Raw genomic sequence first — 22,404 nt, forward strand, 5'->3', positions numbered from 1 at the left:
CTATATGCTACGCCTATTAAGGTGGACAGACACATATGGCTAGCTAGCTATTTTATATACATACTCTCTCATAAATACATATTTATATCCACCGAAAATCCCATTTTCGGTATCTCTCCACGAGAAATAAAAATCGTCAAAAATTAAAATGACGTCAAAATACTCCACGACATTAATTATTCAATCGTGAACTTTAGCATGCATTTATTTAAAATAAACGTCCACTCACAAATTAGGCCTAAGCCTGCTGTCGATCTGGGGTCTCGTCTGCTCGAGTCTCCTCACGTCCTGTTCCAAATAAAATATTAATTTCCCAACCAAGAATCCAATATTTAATCAAAATAGGCAAAATTACCCGAGAGCCATAAATACGCTCATCATTGCCTAACTTCGATATTCTTAAATCGGAACGATCCGAACTTAATTATCATACTCAACAGTCGTAAATACCACCTCCTCAAAATACGACTTAAATCCTACGGCCGGATTCTACATTAATTAACCGCCAAAAATATCAAACTTCGAAAATTCACAAACCTATCCAAATCTCATCCAAAAATTCCATAAATCACCTCAATAATATCCTCTTAATATTCTACATCAAAAACCACAAAATTTCCCAAAACAGCGGCGGCGCCGGCGGCGGCTCCGCCGGCAGCGGCGGCCGGCGACCAACTCCGGCGACTTGCAAAAGCTACCAAATTTTAACAGAATCTTCCTCTCAATCTCCTCTACAACTTTCATGACTAACACATCACCCAATTCCAAGCCTAACTAGGCTAATCGAACGAAAACAACTTAAACACCATAAAACTTCCACCTCAAATTTCTCCTTACCTAGCTCAAGAGGGAGGGAGCTGTTTGGAGGGGTTGTTGCACGGGAGGAGGGCTACAAAACCGTACCAAGCTTGCCCGGATTGGTGGCCGGAGGAGGAAGTTCCGGCGAAGGGAAGTTCGGGACAGCCTTTGTTTTCGGGCGGCACCGCTCTCTCACGGCGGCGCTAGGGGGGCTGCTACCGGCCTAGAATGGAAGCTGGGTTGGAGGCCGTTCGATTGGGACCGGTGCGGCGGCGGTTGGTGGCCGGACGGCGGCGGGAGGGCGGCCGGAAATTCTTCTGGGTGTAGAGAGGGGAAAACCGGGTGGGAGGAGAGAAAATCGGGAGAGAGGGAGAAGAGAAAAAGGGTTTTGGGCCTCACCCCAACCCAGTCCACAACACTTAACCCAAACTTCCAAAAATAAAAACACCCCGAAAAATAATACCCGAATAAAAATTACCTTTTACTAGCTAAAATTTACCATTTTTACCGTCGTCGTATTTTCCTCATACGAATTATCCTCCGCACATAATCGTCCCCGAAACCCCTCTAGGAACCAATTAAACTATTTACTCAATGATCGGGACGGTAAAATTCTTATTATAAACACGCTAGTAAATAAGGTAAAAATATAAGGGTCGGGATGTGACATCCAGAGCCTTCACTAAAGCCGCATAACCCAACTCTCCGCTTAGAAAAGGCGGAACACAATCAACCTTTTCCAAACTCGACCCAATAGCACAAAGCCAATACCAACGCCTTCATGCCCTCACTCAGGTCAAAAGCTCGCGTCACCAAGCTCGCCATTAGTAACTTTGGTATTTGATATTTTGAAAAAAATAAATGCACATATATGATGTAGTGAGATGTACACAATGGACTCACAATCACCGATAGGTAGAGGTATAAGACTAGATGCATAAATGTATAAGGAGGGAGTTTGTAAATATTTAGTTAGGACTTGTTAAAAGTGAGTGTACCAATAATTTTATTAGTTTGTTACTACATAAGTTAGGTCGGTTTCTTTCGTTTCTTTCTTGCTTATGTAAAATATCTAGACTATAACTTCTTTGGAGGTTTTGATTTAGCCATTTCTCCTCTCATGAGGACAAAGACCCCTACATGATATGATCAGAGGGTTCCTCTTTTTCTTGACAGACAGGTACACCGTTGTGTCTTTAGGCCTCAAGTTAATGTTTAGATTTTTGATTGTGTTCATGTAGGTTCATTGTTTTCTAGTTGTATTCGTCTACCTTTTTACTTTTTTGACAATTTTTTGTGGTTTATTTTTTCAATTTTAATGTAAGAGAATAAAAAGTTTACTCTTGATCTTGTATTGGAATTCACTACTGTCTGACCTAACTATAATTGATCTTATGGTTTAATGCCAATAAAGTTATTCATTTACCTAAAAAAAAAAAAACTATAACTTCTTTGGTGGCTATTATCATTAAATCTTGATTTTAAAGAAAAACTGGACTCAAGTTCCAATGTCACATAAACAGTGAATCAGTGATAAACCTTCCCCTCCAAAACTCTTACTCGTTGCAACTTAAAAACCCCCCACTAACCATCTTTTTTCCTTCATATTCTCAGCTGCACGCTCCAGTCCTCCCCACTCAACACTACTCTAACGGCTTTCCTCCGTTTCTATGTTAAGCCACCACCGCAATGCCCTCAGACACATCCACGCGCCACCGCTATTCTCAATCCCCTCCCTCCCTCTCTCAACCTCCACCGCCACAATCCCAACTCACCCTCACTCCAATCTCCTCACACTCATCTCCGCCGCCCAAACCCTCCACCAAACCAAGCACCTCCACGCCCTCTCTCTCCTCACCGGCCTCCTCCCCGGCAGCGTCTCCCTCTGCGCCTCCCTCATCCTCCGCTACGCCTCCTTCAACTCCCCCGCCGCCTCCCGCCGCCTCTTCGACCTCACCGTCCCTTATTCCCGCACCGCCTTCCTCCACAACACTCTCATCAGAGCCTTCTCCATCGCTCAATTCGACGATCGCTTCCGGACTTACAATCACATGGTCCGCACCGGCGTCCGCCTCGACGATCACACCTTTCCGTTCGTCTTCAAAGCCTGTTCGGATTCCATGGAGGTCAAGAAGGGGCTGGAGGTTCACGGCGTAGTGGTTAAGCTAGGGTTTGATTCGGATGTTTACGTAGGGAACACGCTTCTTTCGTTTTACGGCAACTGCGGGAAACTAGGGGACGCACGGAAGGTGTTTGATGAAATGCCTGAGAGAGATGCGGTGTCGTGGAACACGATTATTCGGGTTTTTGCAGTGAATGGGGGATATGTTGAGGCCTTGCATTGTTACAGGGAGATGAGTTTGGGGGTTTGGTGTAGGCCGAATGTTGTTAGTGTTGTTAGTGTGTTGCCGGTTTGCGCTGAGCTTGCGGATGAGGTGATGGCGGTGCAGATACATTGCTATGTTGTGAAGTCGGGGTTGGGTACGCAGGTGACTGTTGGAAATGCGTTGGTGGATGTGTATGGGAAGTGTTGGAATGTGAAGGCGTCGAAGCAGGTATTTGATGAGATGAGTGAGAGGAATGAGGTTTCGTGGAATGCAGCGATTACTGGTCTTTCTTATGTGGGGAATAATGCAGGAGCATTGAAGATGTTTAGGTCGATGATTGATGTAGGGGTTAAGCCGAACTCTGTCACCATTTCCAGCATGTTGCCAGTTTTGGTGGAACTAGAGTTATTTGGGGTTGGTAAAGAACTCCATGGTTTCTGTGTAAAAATGGGTATTGAATCAGATGTTTTTATTGCCAACTCGTTAATTGATATGTATGCCAAATCAGGCCATTCGTATGAGGCATCCAATGTGTTCCGAGAGATGGATGAAAGGAATATTGTTTCTTGGAATGCCATGATTGCTAATTTTGCTCAAAACAGGCTTGAGTTGGAAGCAGTTGGACTTGTGAGACAAATGCAAGCTGATGGTGAAATTCCCAATTCTGTCACCATCACAAATCTTCTTCCCGCTTGTTCATGGTTGGGTTCACTTCGGCTTGGGAAAGAAATTCATGCAAGGACAATTCGCATGGGATCTGTCTCTGATTTGTTTGTCTCTAATGCTCTGACAGACATGTACGCAAAATGTGGCTGGCTAGATCTTGCTCGAAATATCTTTAACATTTCCCTTAGAGATAAGGTGTCCTACAACACACTGATAATTGGTTATTCCCAGACAACAGATTGCTCTGAATCTCTAAGTTTGTTTTCAGAAATGAAGCAGGTGGGCATGATGCATGACACTGTTTCATTTGTGGGAGTTATATCAGCTTGCACAAATCTGACCGCTATCAAGCAAGGCAAAGAGATTCATGGATCTGTAATAAGAAATCTTTTTGACTGTCATCTCTTTGTTGCAAACTCACTTTTGGATTTCTATACCAAATCTGGCCGGATTGATCTTGCTACTAAGGTCTTTGACCGCATTCCCAATAAGGATGTAGCCTCTTGGAATACTATGATTTTGGGATATGGAATGCTAGGTGAGCTTGACACTGCAATCAGTTTCTTTGAAGCAATGAGGGAAGATGGTGTAGAATATGATTCAGTTTCATACATTGCAGTTTTGTCATCTTGTAGTCATGGAGGGTTAGTTGAAAAGGGCAAAAGATACTTTGAGGGGATGCTGGCACAAAATATCGAGCCTACACAACAGCACTACGCTTGCATGGTTGATCTCCTTGGCCGAGCTGGCCTCATGGAAGAAGCAATAAAACTTATTAATGGCATGCCAATTGTACCAGATGCCAACATTTGGGGTTCTTTACTTGGGGCATGTCGAATCCATGGGAATATAGAATTGGCGAGTTGGGCAGCCGAGTATCTATTTAAGTTAAAACCTGACCATTGTGGGTACTATATACTGCTTTCTAACATGTTTGCAGAAGCAGGTAGATGGGAAGATGTAAAGAGGGTGAGGGAATTGATGAAATCAAGGGGATTGAAGAAAAATCGTTCTTACAGCTGGGTTCAGATTCGAGATGAAGTCCATGCTTTTGGAGTTGGAGAGAGACTGGAGAGACTGAATTCAGATTGCTTGCTGGCAGAATCCTAATACATATGATACTGAAATTATGATTTGAGGGACTGCTGAGATTTTTAGAAGATCAATTTGGAACATTCAAAGAAAAGGAGTTGAGTTCTTCTAATTGCTATCAATGAAGTGGAACAGGTATCATCAGCCTTTACTCTGAATTTTTTTGTATATTTTCTCTCTCATTGTTTAATTATTCCAGTACTGATGTGGGCACTTTTATTTCTTGGTGCATGTTTACTATGCTAGTCCTCACAACAGAAAGAAATAAGCATATTTCATGAATAAAGGAAGATTATATATATAGTACATCTGTCTACTTTTCTGCTCTGTGTATGATACTGATGAGAATCTTGCCATTTCCACAAATGCAACTAGAGTTGTTTATGTGTTGTGCTTGTAGGTAAAAGTTATACATATAGTGTATAGTTGTAGATGTTAGACTAGAAAGCTTATTGCTGCTTTAGATGACATGCCCTTAGTTTACTATGATTCATTTTATGAATGATCTGACATGGAGTAAAAGGCCATTTTGGTTAGTAGTTTTTCACTTAAGGGCCAGCTTGCACAATCAGAAGTAATGGGATCAAAAGCTCCTTAAAAGCTCCTTACCTCCTGGACAGGACACTATGTCCTGTAATGAGGTCAAGACGGCTCATGGTGTGTCTTGATGCACAGGATTAGTAGTCTAGTATATTGAAGAACCATTCAGCTGCTGAGGCTCAAGATTATTTCCCATCTAAGTCTCTACTTGAAAGACATTTTTTTCTCATGTAATCATGTCTGTTATTTCTAGGGATCTTCTCACACATAAAGAAAAATAGCTTGCATGTTCTCTGAGTCAAGTTCTGCAGGTATAGTAGGTAATGCTCTAGGAACTGAAGATACACAAGCTGGTAAAGCAGTGGTGTATGTCCTCCAATAGAATAGATTATTATTTGCAAGGAAAAACATGACGATTGTAAGAATTTTGGTCTTGATGATTCATGTTCAGGGCAAATAAATACTCACAGCCAAGTTGCAGGCTGGCTTACATATTGAGTAAACCTCTTTTCTGGTTTATTTTACTGTTTCCTGTTTGGTGTCACCTGAAGTTTTTCTTTACGGTTTAGATAACTGACTACTTCTGTCTGTCTTATGAGACACATGAAAGTCATAATGGTCATTTGTGTCACAATTCAGTACTTTTTAAAGTTTCGTGCAGTGCAGATTCACAATACTTTTCTTTCTGCCTTAAGATGACCTTATCACATCAGAGTATTAGTTTTTGTTTCCCTCAATTATTTACTCATTTCATTGCCTCACATATGGTCAATCAAGCATCCTTAATAGGTTCAAGGCTTCCTCTCTAAGGTGGCTTTTGCAATAGGCTCGGGAGACGAGCACTGCATTTCATGTCATCATATGATGTTAGCATATATAGTTAAAAGAATTAATTTCAGTTTACACCCCTGAGGTTTGGGGTTGACATCGTTTCACCCCCCATACTTTTAATTTTGAAAATTTACCCCCTAAAGTTTTCAATTTTCATAAATCAAGCCCAATTGTTAAAATTCCGTCCAATTTGGAGGTTAAATGTTAGCATGAAATTTTACAAAAAAAGGTAACATCTCCAGCAGTGTAACTAAAACTATTGTTAAATTTAGCAATAATTATGAGATTTAGCAATTGTTATAAGAATTTGGCTCTAGCAGTTATTGCTAAGTGTAAGTTAAATAATATTTTTAACAAATTATAAACTGACACGTGGAGAAAAAAAGGAGGGAAAATATAAGTATTTCTTTAGCAATTCATGGCAAAATTGACAAATTTATCAATTTTGTTTAGCAATTCTTAAATTTAGCAACCATTTAGGTATACTGTTGGAGCTCCTATTCATTCGAAAAGTTGACAAATTTAAAAAAAAAAATTGATTTAGCAATACTGCTGGAGATGCTCAAAAGGCGATTTATGTTGTTATATGACTATTTTAGCGATTTTAGTGAGTTATGAAGTTAAAATTAACGTCTAAATTATATGAAATTTCAGCAATTGGGCATGATTTATGAAAATTTGAAACTTTAGGGGGTAAATTTTCAAAATTAAAAGTATGGGGGGGGTGAAACGATATCAACCCCAAACCTCAGGAGGGTAAACTGAAATTAATCCTAGTTAAAAGTATGAACTCCGTTTCAGATTGTCAAATGTTGCATGCCATCTTCTGTTCTTTACATATGGGTTTCCATTGTTTTCTCTTTGTTTGTTCTTCCTGCTGCAGGACCTTTTAAGGCCTCCTGTTCTAGCCTCACCAGCCGCATGAATAGAATCCAAGCTTCTTAGGACAATGTAGTCGGAGCCGATTCATCAGCTAACTAGATCGTGGCAATTGTGATGTTCTCATGGTAAGTCATTTGATGTTGCTTTATTATGTTATTCATTTATTTATTTATTATAGATTGACTTTTTTAAATGAGGGATGAACCTAGGAAGACAAGATGAAATTTTATCTTACAATAATCGGTAAATTACTTTAGTGATAAAATAGAGACATTGATTTGTTGATATGCAATATATTATGTCATTAAAATAATAATAAATGATAATAATTATAGTAAAATTCAATCAATTATTATTCTACGAGCAAGAACAGAATAATACGTCGAATTTGCAAAAAACTTTATGATTGAATGATGACTATTATTTTCCGAGTAAAAGACGAGTGAGAATGACATGGCTGTCCCTTGTATTTACCAACGGCGCCAACACTTGGTGCCAAAATAAAGAATAAATGCAATCAATAATTATTATACGGGCAAGAATAGACAATAATCTGTCGAAGTTGTAAAAAAAGTTATGACTAGATCACGATTCTTTTATTTTCAGAGTAAAAGAAGAGTGAGAATCACACGTTTATATCCCTCATATTTTTCAATGGCGCCAAGACTTGGCGGCAAAATGAAGAATTTCCTGCCCTATTGTGTGGTTGCTCTTGTTTGACAACCATTATAAATAGTGGAAAATAGAGAGAGAGTTGATCCTATTATGAGGAAACAAATGGAACTTATGAGAATTGGTTTCTGCAGCAGCTGAATGCAGTCGCTTTCTTCGCAACCAAAGGTGCGAAGAGGATCAAATTACTCGTCTTCCTCAGGTATTTCATCCTCTCAGTTGTCCATCTGATTGCTGCATCTTAAAGAATGTGATAATTATTTCTAATTTTTATCTTGTCTATTCATTTGCTTGGTGTCTTAGATCTGATTGGTCTTCAAGTGAAATATCATAGCATGATGTTTTGTTTTAGGTTTTGATAGATTTCTTTGTACTATGTCTTTGACATTATTTATTTTGGTTAAAATGTTAGTTGACTCTTCATTCGGTGAATTATGAATTTATTACAATGGATTTAGCCAAAGACATATAATCTTCATTTTTCTCTATCATGAATCTTAGCAAATTATTCACTACTTGCTTCATCATGAGTTCTGGATTGAAATTCCTTTTGTCTATGATTTCATCCAGTTTTAAAAGAAACTTTGAGGAGAAATCGCTGGATCCTCCTCCATTGTCTTAGGCCAATTCTGTCTTTCTTTATGCCTGGTTTTGTGTTTCCCTGCTTATAAAATATTTTGCCTGATTTTCTGGAGATTTGGTGATAGGATAGTAAATAAAAAATGTGGAGGAGGCTTCCAAAAGGCAGTGGCAGCAGAAGCAGCCAATCTCTTGGAGGCCACAGGTCCCAGTGGGATCAAACCAAGTGGTACTTTAAAGATATGTTTAGAGGAAGAGAATGAACTGAAAACAGCAGGTTCATCAATTGATGAATCTGAAGAAAATGAGGATGCAAAGTTTGCAAGACTATTGCACGAAGAATACTGGAAATCGATGAAACAAAAAAAAGAAACCTCTACCACATCCGGAGGCATTGGTGTTCACGTCCCTTGAGATTACGCTACAATTATTGATGATGTACAAATGTGGTGACATGGATGATTGCATCTCAACCACTGATGTTGCTGAATTAGATGCATCACTTGATGAGAAGGTGAAAAACGATTTGCCACTGCCAGGAACTTATCAATGGAGGGCCTCCCTATGGTGGTGTTCTTTCTTGTTTTTCTTCTGATATGAACAGGTTCAACACCAGTACAATTGAGTTCAGTATGAAATGATACTGGCATTCTTATCGAGGTAGGGAATTCGAACTTGGACCTGTACCACCATTCTATGGGAGAGTAACGCCTTATAGTGGTGAAGCTTTTCTCTTCGATAGAATGCAGGTAGAGGTCCAAGTGTGATTCCCACTTCGGAATTCCCCAAGTGTTTGTATTCATTTCATTAACTTTAGCCTATGAACCCAATTTGGAAAATCTTACTACGTTGAATCTTGAATGCAATATTCCTTATCAGATTACTGCTCGATCAATTGATTCAGTGTGTTTGGACACAAATTACAGAATGTTTATTGTGGTTGATTTTCAGAAATTGATTGTAGCTATCAATTACGGAGATAAATTTATATTTATGTTTATTAAAATTTAATTCCACCCCACCAATTTGATGAGATATGAACTCATTATGCATCCAAAAATGAATACAAGTACAACAATAAGTTATTTTTTTGAACATTGAAAATAACACGATCTATTTGCATGTCGTGCATAGAAGAATTTTCTAGCATAGATAATAGGAAACTTCCGACGGAAAGTTAGTAAACTAAATAATGTTGATCAAATTTGTAGCCTAAAATAGCAAATTCATCTCTTAAAAAGTTTGCATATGCAATATTTGTAATAAATTAGCGAATCACAACTTTGACCAATTTACTGGACGGCCTCAACAAGAAACGTCGTATGTAGTCTGCCATGTTATGTTTATAAGAGTATTAGAACAACTTTACCATACTCTATATTTTAGCTTTTAACTATTTTAGAGAGCGTATTTAGCTTTTTTTGATATTTTTAGAGCTCCAGCAAACTACCAAAGTTTAGCTATTATAACTTTTAGCTATCTTGCTAGCTAAATATAGAGAGCAAGATGACTCAGATTAGGCTAGCTATAATTTAATACATTTCTTATGAGATATTTTATGTGATATATAAATATATTTAAACTATTTAATCTTTATTTGAAGAATAATGTTGATGTAATGCTAGCTAAAATAGAGAGCATTGATGCAGCCGTATTTTTAAAGTGGCTAGCCAAAATGACATTTTAGCTAATTTAACTAAAATTTAACTCAAAATAGCTAAATACTTGTAAAAATTCTTAGTATATACAATATCTGTGAATCTGTAAATGTTGAAAATTAAGACGCTCTGACCATATCAGTCCATAATTCAAAGTACAACCCTAAATTAATGGAAAGATTCCGAGATTCATTTCTTACATTCCGGATTTCCATAACTAACCCCCAGAATCTTAGACCAAGACCCTACACACGTGTCAGCACATCCGTGAAACCCTACATTGAAACAACCTATAAAATCAGGAAAAGCCAAACATTGCCAAAAATAATAAAATATCAAAAAAGGACAGAAGCCTCGCCAGCTCTCAAATCTAACGGCTGCGATGGCAACAGCAACGCCCCCAGCTTTATATATTACAAATTCCCCGAAGATTCCTTTTCCGCAGCCTCTACTTTTGAAAATCTGCCACTCAATTTTAGACTCTCGTTTAGAAAGAAGCTACAGTCCTCCTCTCCGCCGCCGCGACGTCGCCGCCATGTGTGGAATTCTCGCCGTCTTGGGATGCGTGGACCACTCCCAGGCCAAGCGCAGCCGCATTATCGAGCTCTCCCGCCGGTAAAAAACTTGATCGCATTTTCTTCAAGAGTAATCGAATTGCTTTTTTGATGTAGTTGATTGTGGTGATGAGCGAGTTTGTGAGGTTTGATTTGATTTGTGTGTAGGTTGAGGCATCGCGGTCCTGATTGGAGCGGCTTGCATTGCCATGGAGATTGCTACCTTGCGCATCAGCGATTGGCTATCGTGGACCCTGCCTCAGGTGATCAGCCACTCTACAACGAGGACAAGACCGTCGTTGTCACGGTACTCTCTCTCTCTCTCACTCTTTCGGCTTCGCATTCCGGTTCGGTGTTATTCAGTGTGGTTTGGATGGATGAGGATTAGTTTGGATTGTATTGCGAAATAGATGACAATTTAGAGTTAGGAATCAGGGGCTGTATTTTGCTGTATGGTTAGTTTGATTTGATTCATGGTTATTGGTGTATCGAAAATTAGAGCATTGCATGTGCTAGTGGCAAAAACTAGCGGCAATTGGTTTTGCGGTTGAGTGAGCAACATAAATCTGTGACTGTTGATTAGCTTTGATAGTGGAAAACATTTTTTCTTAGGCTTTTTACTGAGCCGAGCGGGGTTTAGAGTTTAAAATTTGGTTTTTGGATTTTTGGTTTGGTGATCTGCTTATGTTAGTATGTTGAATTAATATTGTGGTTGATTATTTGGAGCTGTGCTTTCAGGTTAACGGTGAGATATATAACCACAAGGAATTGAGAGAAACATTGAAGGGTCATCAATTCCGAACTGGTAGTGATTGTGAAGTGATAACGCATCTTGTAAGTATCAGTGACTTCACCCATGATTGAATGACTACCTTTTTGTCTGGATCTAGAACAAAAACCCTGTTAAACTTCCCTTACTTTTCTGTTTATTTCTATTCTGCCATATCTTTTTATCTAATTTAACGTATGTTTTTGGCAGTATGAAGAACATGGGGAAGAATTTGTTGACATGCTGGACGGGATGTTCTCCTTTGTCCTCCTTGATACAAAAGACAATAGTTTCATGGCGGCTCGTGATGCTATTGGCATAACCCCACTGTACATGGGCTGGGGTCCTGATGGTAGGTCAAGTGTAGCGAAGGTTTTGTTATTGAAAAAGCAACTGATATTTCTTTAATTGATTCTAGTCAAACCATTTGCTTGATTCTTGCTTCATTTTGTTCTTGCATGTGTTAAAAAGAAATTTGTAAAAGCAAATGTGACCAGCATTGAGATTTAGTCCACTCACACTGCTAGTCTGCTGCTTCAGAAATTCTTTGCACTAATAAAAAAGTCTGGCTTATGTTTATATTATAGTGCTAGTTACCTCCCTCCTAAGTCATAATGATTCTTAATTAATATTTGATCAGTTCCAGTTTCAAAAAAAATTAATATTCGATCAGTAGATTTGTGGAAGCTTTGATTATCTCAGAGCATTTAAGCTGTTTCTTTTTTTCCCTCTTTCCAGGATCAATTTGGTTTGCTTCAGAAATGAAAGCTCTAAGTGATGATTGTGAAAGATTCATAACTTTTCCTCCTGGGCATCTATACTCTAGCAAACAAGGTAAGTTGAATTGAGCTCTAGATACTGATAAGGATTTTGGTTCGTGAGTTAATTAGCAGCCTGTTAGTCTGCGAAAGCTTCAATATAAATCTTTTTAGATCAGCATACTTCTTTTAAGTTCTTCTTATGATATTATCACCCGTTTGACAGCGATAAAGAAGGAACAGATGCTTCTATTATTTCACTTGAAAATAAAAAAACCAAAAACATTATAGCAAACTGTATCATACATTTTATACTTGGGGTTTTGGACATACTTTATACGGAAATATATAATTTTGATTGATATCACTAGCAAGACTATGTTTCTCTTATTGTAATTCGGAAAACTCTTGAGCCTGAGTCAGAAGTTTCTTTCTTTTTGTATATTCATTTGGTTTACTAATAACTTTCAAGATGCCTTCTTCTTTGTTCATCACAACTTTGTACATATGTATTTACGATTTTGTGTGTAGGAGGGCTGAGAAGGTGGTACAATCCACAATGGTTTTCAGAGAAGATACCATCGACTCCTTATGATCCCATTGTTTTACGCAGGGCTTTTGAGAAGGTATGCATTGACGTGTACCGCTTACAATCTTCCTTCTTTTCTATTTGTGTTTTCTTTATTTTCCCAGTCTAATCGATTGGTTGCAACCATCACGAAAGAAAGTAAACTTCATTCTTGCTTTTAATTTTGTTTTGAGAACTGTGTTATTGAGACTACTATGTTGATGATTTTCTTTTGTTTACCAAAACTTTGTTACATCGGGTTTTTTGTGTGGATCCTGTCATTGAAAAAAAGTCTTTAAAAGGAGTGGTTTATGCCACTTTTGTCTCTGCTAGTTAGTGTCCGGAGTCATTTACTTGGTGTGCAACCCTGCTAGTTGGGTGAGACTTGTGGAACTTACTGAGACTATTATATAGATCATTCCTTTTGTTTACAAAAACCTTGTTGTTATACTCAGATCTTTGTGTGGATCCTGGTATTGAAAAGGAAATCTTAAAAGGAAAGGCTGATTGATGCCAGTTTTTTCTATGCCATTATTAGTGTTGGGAGTTCTAGTTTTTTTACTTGGTGTGTAGCTCTACTAGTTCGGTGTCACTTGAGGAACTTCCTTGATTGGATCTTTGATGAGGAGGACTTGCAATTGGTTTTTGTTTTTGGTTGTATACAGTGAGATCGGAATTTGGCATACTTTATAGTCTCACTTTATAGTACAGTGTGTTGAATGGGCAATGTTACATTTGCATTTGGAGGCCTTATTATCTTATTAACCGAAGGTGGTAATTAGGCATGGTTACTAGATAATAGCAGAACCCATGGAAGAGTTGATGAATTAACTTAAAAGTTGAAATGAATATGTTATTTCAAAGAAAGGTCACTTTGACTTCACTTGAGCAATGGCTTCTGATATATATTAGTACTTAAATTGCAAGATATATTCCTACTTTTTTCTTTTCCCTCCTCATACTTTATGTCTGTTATACCCATTGAAAACTTGCATAAAGCACATCCTTTCTATCTGCCCACCTTAAAATATAATATTAGTGTAGCAGTTTAAGTATTTAACTATTGCTTCATAGTAATGGTTTCTAATGAAAAATATATAAATATCAATTCAGCGTCTAAACTATGAGTGATAATCAGATATGTGGTTTGTTAAGAGAGATTTTGATTGGCCCCTGTGCCTCATTCCACCGTCAGTCTGTCACTATTTAGCTTCATACATATCCTTACATTATTCTTCTTCCCAATCTTGTAGGCTGTGTTGAAGAGACTTATGACAGATGTACCATTCGGTGTTCTTTTGTCTGGAGGGTTGGACTCATCACTCGTTGCTGCTGTGGCTTCTCGCTATTTGGCTACATCAGAAGCTGCACGTCAGTGGGGATCACAGTTACATACCTTTTGCGTTGGCTTGGAGGTAGTTATACTATCATATATGATAACAAAATCTGACACGTGATCAAATGCAGTTCTCTTTTATATAACCATAATGTCATCTTCAGTCCTCTTCCCTTCCCCTCTATAGCTTAGAAAATGCTACCTACACCATTTTTTCATTTTACAAACAAGAGATGCCTGTTCATAAAAGTAGACAACCTGAATCGCCTTTAAAGAAGTATAAAATTCAACTATGGCTGGGTTCTTGTTGTTCAGGTCTAATTGCAAAAAGTGTGATAGAAAGTTGTTAAGTTGGTATATTTAAAGGTTAAGCCGTTAACGGAAAGGTTCTTGGTGTCAATGTTCAATAGCCTTTCCAGTGCAAACTATGGTACTGGAATGGTTTAGATGCACCCTCTTGTAGTCAATTTTTAACATAGATGTTGTCTTTATGATACTTATTCTCTATGTTTAAATGCTTTGCATTTTCAAACTTCAGGGTTCTCCAGATTTGAAAGCAGCAAGAGAAGTTGCAGATTATCTTGGAACTCATCATCACGAGTTTCACTTTACTGTTCAGGTAATGTATAAGGGATGCAATTAGAAGAATAGTTCATTAAGAGGGTCAAGGGTGGAAATTAGTTTCTTCAATTTATTATTTAGGTATTCTTGTGCAATTTTAGTTTCAGCTTATTAAATATCTAAGGGTTGCTTGAAATAGGATTCAGACTATTTATATTGAATGGGGATTGGAAATATAAATTGTGTCACCCTAAATTTCTAGCTCCCACTCATTCTATTTCTTCGTTGTAGTCCTCTCTCTCTCTCTCTCTCTCTCTCTCTCTCTCTCTCTCTCTCATTCTCTTGCTTTTTTTCATCACTTTTTTTCTACACCAATATTTTCAGTTTAGGTCTGGACTCTAGATATATATTAATTCCAAGAACTAATTTGTTTCTTTGATTTGATATCTCAGGAAGGCATAGACGCACTTGAAGAAGTTATCTACCATATTGAGACATATGATGTGACCTCTATCAGAGCCAGCACTCCAATGTTTCTCATGTCTCGTAAGATTAAATCTCTGGGAGTAAAAATGGTCCTCTCTGGTGAAGGTTCAGATGAAATCTTTGGTGGTTACTTGTATTTCCACAAGGCACCAAGCAAGGAGGAGTTTCACCAAGAGACATGCCAGAAGGTATTCATACACACTATCTCTGGATTGTTCTCTGCTTCTAGTGTTGCTGGATTTTGTTTTACTACCCTTGAGGGTATTTTTATTATCGACATTTTGTGACTATTCAACAGATCAAAGCTCTTCATCTGTACGACTGTCTGAGGGCCAACAAGTCGACTTCAGCTTGGGGTGTTGAGGCTCGTGTACCGTTTCTTGACAAAGACTTCATCAAGACTGCTATGGACATTGATCCAGAATGGAAAATGGTAGAAAATCATTAAACTTTCTCTTCCTCCAATTTTTTCATGTATTGTAGTGATTTAAGGCTTACCGACATTTGGCATAGTGAGAGCTCATTATAGGACTGTTGGGGTATGAATATCGTCTTACGACTATGAAATGATCTACTACATGTGGACGTTGTTCCTATTATTGATATTGCCTCACAGAAGTTATTTTTCTAATCCACCATGACTTTTTATGTGTTGTGAACTCCGTCATTTTTCATCCGTTTTATGCTGAGGTGTCGGTGTCATACATAATCCTGCTATGTCTAATCTAATGGACGATCTATGGTATACTTAGTCTTATTAGATTATATCTTCATTGGTGCAGTGGCATTACTGGGATTGCCTTGTTTTCGTGCCAAATTTAATTGAAAGCAAAAGTTAATATTTTATTCATACATCTGAATAATTGCATTTGTAACTGCAGATCAGGCCTGATCTTGGGAGGATCGAGAAGTGGGTCTTACGCAAAGCATTTGATGATGAAGAGAAGCCATATTTACCAAAGGTTGCTACCTTTTTGCCCAACCATTTCATTTTGCATATCCTTTCTGTTTTAGAAAATTTTCACCTTCTTGGATACTTATGCACATTTCCACTTTTTCCTTGTGGGTTATAGCACATATTGTACAGGCAGAAGGAGCAGTTTAGTGATGGTGTTGGTTACAGCTGGATTGACGGCTTGAAAGATCATGCCAACAAACAAGTATGCTGCATTTTCTACTTGCATTTAATTTTGGACAGAAATGTTCTCTTTCCAACTAGTCTCATATATAATGTTTCCATGCTCCCCAACCAGGGCCGTGGTTAAATTGATTCAAGCTTAAGTGTGTTCCATATTAAGATTTATAACCCAAATTTTGCATGATAAAATTTCTTGTTCTATGATATATTTCATGTTCGCTAGTTCAAATTAGAGGTGCAGAATCTAAACAACTCAGCTAAGAAGACACTTGAGATACTGCTTCTTCCTTAGCTGCATAGAATTAATAAAATCTTCATTTTTGCTTCTAACTGGACAGGTATCAGATTCAATGATGATGAATGCAGGCTTTATCTACCCTGAAAACACTCCAACCACAAAAGAAGGATACTACTATAGGACTATCTTTGAGAAATTTTTTCCAAAGGTGACCTACCTTTCTCCCCATCTCTTACAATATCAGTTGACTGAATTAGATCATTGTTTGTTTAGTATGTTCAAAATTGCTATTTTATGGACAGAATTCTGCGAGATCGACAGTTCCTGGTGGTCCAAGTGTGGCATGCAGCACAGCAAAAGCTGTGGAGTGGGATGCAGAATGGTCCAAGAACCCTGATCCATCTGGTCGTGCTGCCCTTGGTATACATGCAGCTGCCTATGAGGAGTCAAAAGATGTGAAGACTGGAAGTCTTGTGAGTGACTCTCCACAGAAACTTGTAGAAGGGGTTGCAGGGAAAGTGGTGGGAGTAGTTTGAATGTTACAAATGATCGAAAGGAACTAGCTAGAATGTTAGCAAATGTCAAAAATGTTACAAAGGTACTAGAATGTTACAAATGCTTTTTCTACTGTCGAAATTACATTGACTATGTTCTTTTGGATTAATGGAACAATGTCAGATAAGATATACTTTAGATTGATATTTAATCTGATTCTGTGGCAGATGAGGACCAGAAGGCCTTGTAAGGAATTCCTCACGACTGTTAGTAGTTTACTCAACTAGGGCCTTGCTATTGTCTCTTAGATGAGACCAGACTACTTGATGCTTATATATTCAATTTGTAATTTTCTTTGACCAGGATACGAATATGTAGTTGGTTCAGACAGTTTAGACTTTAGACAGGTTGCTATGTATACTATGTTTCTTAAACATGCAGTTCGGCTTTTCCTTTATTTTCTTAAGGTCCATTCTTCCTGTTCGACAAGAAAATTTCAATGGTAAAACTAGAGCAGAATCCAGATTCAGTAACTTTGTTGTCTGATCCGGAGTGCATGTTATTATGGAGACAGAGATTATAAGAAGGAACACAGTTTTTTCAAGAAATGGATGCCAATTTTATTGAGAATATCAAATACAATGAGAAACATAAGCAAAAAGAGTACAACTTAGAAGAGTATCCTTTGGAAACTCCATGAACATAATTACAATTGCTATTTCAGATATTTACATTGTCATTCCCCTGATACACAACTAGATTCAAGAACAAAACAAAACATTTGGTTGAGGACATGAGCAGCTTCTTTCCCATTGCACTTGAGCCCTGAAACTCAAAGTTAACTCCTCCGTAGACGTTTCTGACTAGTCTCCGGGCAGCATTTGGCATGGACTATAGGACCCAACTGTGACCGATCCATCTCCGGCGCTGGTCCCTGAGGCGCATTCAAGTACACAGCACCTTTGTACATCCACTCATCTGTGTCATGGCTATAAAACTCAACAAAAGCATCAGTGCACAAGGCACATTTACTCTGATCCTCGTCGGCAGGAACAGCCATTTCTTCATCACTACACTTCCTCTTCTTATCAGCAGCAGGCAAAGCTACTCCAGAAACTAATACCTGAGCCTCAACCTCTGCATCATTAACAAGCCACATGCTTGTAGTTGCATAAAAGTTACGAGAGCGTTTATGCTTGCTCTTCTTGGACATGCGGTTCTTCTTGACATGCCAATCCATATGGCTGCTGTGCTCTTCTTGACACTTGAACCGCAGGCCACAGCTTTTGCATTGCTTTGGCAGACCACTCTCATACAAGGCGTTTAGCACAGATTCGCGACGCAGATTTAAATCAAGGCCAGAAAACTCACATCCCACCACAGCATCCTTCTCCTCTTTCACTACCGGGATTTGATTCTTCAGCGAGATCACACCTTGTGCGAGGAGAGAATCAATCAAACTAGGAAGCACTATTGGAACATTAGTACTACTGTTTGGAACAGGCAATGAGTTTAGTGAACTAGTAGCCTCCTGTCCTCCTCCGCTTTGGTTTTTCAATGAGATCACACCTTGTGCCATTAGAGACCCGAGTAGACCAGAGACTACTGGAGTCACGGCTTGCGGTGGTAGACGATGAGGGACAGAAGTAGAACCACAGGGACCTTGAAAAGTGTACCCACCCGATTGATAAGGCGGCACTGGGGTTTGTGGAGATGGGTAGAAACCTGGTCGAGGTGGGACAAATTGGGGCTGAAAATGACCGACCGGCGGCACCTGGTTGCGGTGATTAGCCGGAAAAGGCATGTAGCGTGGCTTACATTGCATCATCTTGACAAGTTTCTGTTGTGCCAAGAATTCTGGAGAAACAGGAAAGAGGATTGAGATATGGAAACTTAAGAGGACAGGGGTGTGTCTGTTTTATAAGGTTTTGAGAAAAGGAAACTTGATGAGGAATCCTTGTCGAGTTCGGATTCGAGGTTTCCGAATCCTTGTGGGCAAAGGATTTGAAGGATCTTCCAACTCAGTTCCGACTTGTACAGCTGTACACGGATATTTTTTTTTTTCATAAATTAATTTGACTTTGTCAACTCTTATAGGAAAAGACAAATAAGGACAAATATATAACTACCAAAATGAGGAAAATAAAAATAATTATTGTATACATGCCTCTTTTAGGCCCTGCTCAATTTGACGGAGAACCCAGAAAATTTCTAGGGTATATCTTCCACTTCTGATCCACACCAGAAAAAAAAAAAAAAAAAAAACCCAAAAAAGCTTTCATTGTTAGGAAGTATGAAAAAAGAGTAAAAAAAACGTTAAATTAAGAAGACATGGTGCTAGTCTTCAACTGGGAAAGTGATGCATGATATATATGGTGCTAGTCTGAGAAAGTAGATTAAGAAAATATATGGTGCTAGTATATATGAGACAGTAGATTAGGAGGATGGAGGTCAGTCAGCACATTAGTTTTCAATTAAGGTGGTAAGTGGACAGCAATTTCAATTGTATGTTTTGAATTTTGACACAACAGAGTAGTGGGTTTTGAGTTTGGCAATTGCTTCCCTTGAATTGTAATGGACTACTGGCTTTGCAAATTTCAACTGCTTAATTGAGTTGGTTATACATTCATATGAATCATCTATAAACTAAGGACTATAACTTCGATGTTACAAGTGCTTCTACTTTTACCAAGAACTAATCTTTTGATCCCTATCCTAATATATTGTAATAGACGGTCTTTGATTATTGTTCCAATTCTGGTTTCGTACGTAGGTCATTATTGTTCATCAGATCCTTTCTATGGCTTCTCAAGAGCATGATCAACTTCATTCCTTATTGTTTCCTTTATGGCTCAAGGCCACATGATCCTTAAGATTGCCATTGGTAGACGATTGGCACAATGAGGCACGATGGTCATCGTTGTCACCGCACCGCTTAATCCAGCCCGTTACAATCCAGCTTTGAATAACTGTGATGGAGGAGAGAACAACAGAGAAAGTAATTGTAATTTTTTTCGGGGATAGAAAAATATAGTGATGGCATACAAATTGGTAGAAAGTTGGAGGGTATTTTAGTAAGGATAAAGAGGTATACTTAGGTATGTAAGTATGTTAAAATGTAAAATTGAGATGTATTAAGCAACGAAGGTATACACAATAAATTTGGAGGTGTAACTAAAATCCTCTTTTTTTCTGTCATGAAAGCCCATTTTGTCATGAGAAGTACCTACATATATACGTCTACTCTGATGTTATTCATGTGTTCAAGACTATCATCTCAAGAGACTTACCGTTGGAGCTTCCAAATGTCTTAGATCCTTCTTGCAATCCCATCCAACTAAAACAAGTTAAAGGTGACCAGAAACGGGAGAGTGGAAGAAGTAAGAATAATACGCATCTTAAATACCACAGCGGAATCATAGAATCATAGAGAGAACAAGAATGGAAATCATCCTATTTTGTCATACCACAACGTCAATGGTGGCAGTGGTTCTGAGCAGTTTAAAACTCTTTTTGGTGGCCATCCGTTTAAAACTCTTTATTTTTCTTAATTGTATTACGTTTTATTTTATTTATAATGTAACTATCAAGGAGTTTATTCTTACCAGATAAAAGTCTAGTTCGAGAAAAAAAAATATAGTATGAATATCTGAATTGATTAAAGTTTGTCATAATAATTACTCAATGTTCTTTATGTAAGTCAAGTTCCCAATATCTTTGGGTATTCTTCCACTGAATCTGTTACCACCTAAAATACAATTCTTGAACGTTGGGAAGATGTCGCCACATATTATCGGGGATGCTACCGTTCAACTCGTTAGCCCCCAACTTTACTTCAAGAAAATGTTTACATTGCCATGACTTCTATGCAGTGGCGGATCTAGGATCCGGTAAGTGTCTAGGCTAATTAGATGTGCAAAATTTTTCTAGAATTTCTTGAACCAAATGGTAGACTCATTAAAAGAAATTTATTGTAAAGAAACACTAACGGAAGTGTAGGAGTATATGAGATAACAATTTTTTTTTTTTCCAACAAAATACTAAGAGAAAAATAGATTAAACCCAAAAAGGAAAGTGAAGAAAACGAGAAGGAAAAAACATGCAGAGTGATGACCCATTTGGTTTGTAGTCACAAAGAATAGAGAAAGAAGAATAATATTGGAAAACTAGATAAAAACATGAGATTGACTCCAAGAGGAGTCAAACCTTAGACAATGTAAAGGTCAAGTTGGACAGATTGCCAACCGAACCAAAGAAAACTTTGTTTACCAGCTGGTATTCACATGCTATGGGCTGCAGCCTAGACAACTCACTACATGTATCCGCCCCTGCTTCTATGGAAGTGGACCATTAAACTGATTGGCACCCAAAATTCAACACTTGAATATTAGGAAGATGTTGACATATATTGTCCGGAATTCTACCATTCAATTTGTTTCCATATAAGGCTAGGGTAGCCAAATATGACATGTTGAAGATAGTCGTAGGAATATGCCCTTTTAAGGCATTTTCTTTGACAAACAATTTTTCTAGCCGACTTGAGGTGCCGATATCATTTAGAATTTCTAGAAAAAAAAAAAAAAAACACGGTTAATTGATACAAGAACTATGATCTACTATGTACTATTTCATTAAAAAACCTTTTAAAAAAAAAAAAAAAAAAAAAAACCTAAATTTCATAAGAATTTGAAAATATACTAATACATAGTGTTTCACAAAGATTTTGTTTTAATAAAAACAAAACAAAAACAAAAAAACAATATGGGGCATGCGGTGTAACAAAATATCCATTTAAAACAACAAAGTTCATGAGAGTCATACCTTCAAAATTATTATTATCAAGGTAGATCTCCTTCAACGTAGTTAGATTCCCAAATACTGTAGGGATTCTACCTATGAAGAACTTTTAATTTTAATTAGAAATCAATCTCTTTACCTTAAGAAGCTTGTTCGAGTTGTTCAAACTAGAGAGTCTGCTAAATATGTTTAAGATAGATTAAAATGGCTACACAGTAGATTAAGATTCCAGAAATTTTGCTAGCTATATGTGTTAGCTTGTACCTGAGAGTTGGTTATAACTCAGATCAATTATTTGCAGAGCAGATAAGTTGAAGAATGTAGCTGGTATGGAACCTGAAAATTGATTACCAAGTAACCAGAATTCTTGAAGTTTGGATGAGGACCCAAACCATGGTGGAATAAGTCCCATAAACTACTTGTATCCCAAGTTAATAAACTTCAACCGGCGCAGGCGAGCCAATTCTGGTTTCAAGGTATTGTGGAAACTGTTATTTCCGAAATCCAAATCAACAAGAAATGATAAGTTGCCTAGCTCGGGAGGAATGGTGCCGACGAGACCAAAGTAAGAGAGGTTCAACTCTGCGACTCAATGATGGCGTTCACCACAAGTGACGCCAACCCAGTTGCAAACAGGGGTGGTGGTTGACCAGTTGGTC

At 38.1% G+C, this 22,404-nt stretch overlaps 3 protein-coding genes across 3 annotated transcripts; all 3 read left to right on the top strand.

Moving 5' to 3' along the window:
* The first annotated feature begins 2,693 nt into the window (after nt 1-2,693).
* On the top strand, nt 2,694-4,901 carry LOC101304428 (pentatricopeptide repeat-containing protein At5g16860-like). The gene has a single exon (XM_004289267.1). The coding sequence runs from the start codon at nt 2,850-2,852 to the stop codon at nt 4,899-4,901; it is 2,052 nt and encodes a 683-aa protein (XP_004289315.1). The 5' UTR covers nt 2,694-2,849.
* LOC101297002 lies at nt 4,763-9,045 on the top strand. The gene is made up of 4 exons (XM_004288155.1): nt 4,763-5,018; nt 7,138-7,261; nt 7,943-8,010; nt 8,516-9,045. Exons 2-4 carry the CDS (start codon nt 7,259-7,261, stop codon nt 8,799-8,801), a joined length of 357 nt encoding a protein of 118 aa, XP_004288203.1. The 5' UTR covers nt 4,763-5,018; nt 7,138-7,258; the 3' UTR covers nt 8,802-9,045.
* A 1,447-nt stretch (nt 9,046-10,492) lies between these two features.
* Nucleotides 10,493-17,183, top strand: LOC101297290 (asparagine synthetase [glutamine-hydrolyzing] 3-like). The gene is made up of 14 exons (XM_004288156.1): nt 10,493-10,660; nt 10,768-10,906; nt 11,338-11,433; nt 11,579-11,720; nt 12,107-12,202; nt 12,658-12,752; nt 13,948-14,109; nt 14,569-14,649; nt 15,044-15,265; nt 15,376-15,510; nt 15,959-16,039; nt 16,151-16,237; nt 16,554-16,661; nt 16,756-17,183. The coding sequence occupies exons 1-14, from the start codon at nt 10,581-10,583 to the stop codon at nt 16,987-16,989; spliced, it is 1,758 nt and encodes a 585-aa protein (XP_004288204.1). The 5' UTR covers nt 10,493-10,580; the 3' UTR covers nt 16,990-17,183.
* The last annotated feature ends 5,221 nt before the right edge of the window (nt 17,184-22,404 follow it).

The sequence above is a fragment of the Fragaria vesca genome, linkage group LG1 (genome assembly GCF_000184155.1).
Source record: "Fragaria vesca subsp. vesca linkage group LG1, FraVesHawaii_1.0, whole genome shotgun sequence".
In the NCBI taxonomy this organism is placed as follows: domain Eukaryota; kingdom Viridiplantae; phylum Streptophyta; class Magnoliopsida; order Rosales; family Rosaceae; genus Fragaria; species Fragaria vesca.

Coding starts and splice junctions, on each gene's coding strand:
- LOC101304428 (XM_004289267.1), top strand. CDS start 2,850: ATGGTCCGCACCGGCGTCCGCCTCGACGATCACACCTTTCCGTTCGTC.
- LOC101297002 (XM_004288155.1), top strand. Junction 8,011..8,515: donor AAATTACTCGTCTTCCTCAG/GTATTTCATCCT, acceptor ATTTGGTGATAG/GATAGTAAATAAAAAATGTG.
- LOC101297290 (XM_004288156.1), top strand. CDS start 10,581: ATGTGTGGAATTCTCGCCGTCTTGGGATGCGTGGACCACTCCCAGGCC. Junction 14,650..15,043: donor AGTTTCACTTTACTGTTCAG/GTAATGTATAAG, acceptor TTGATATCTCAG/GAAGGCATAGACGCACTTGA. Junction 15,266..15,375: donor ACCAAGAGACATGCCAGAAG/GTATTCATACAC, acceptor ACTATTCAACAG/ATCAAAGCTCTTCATCTGTA.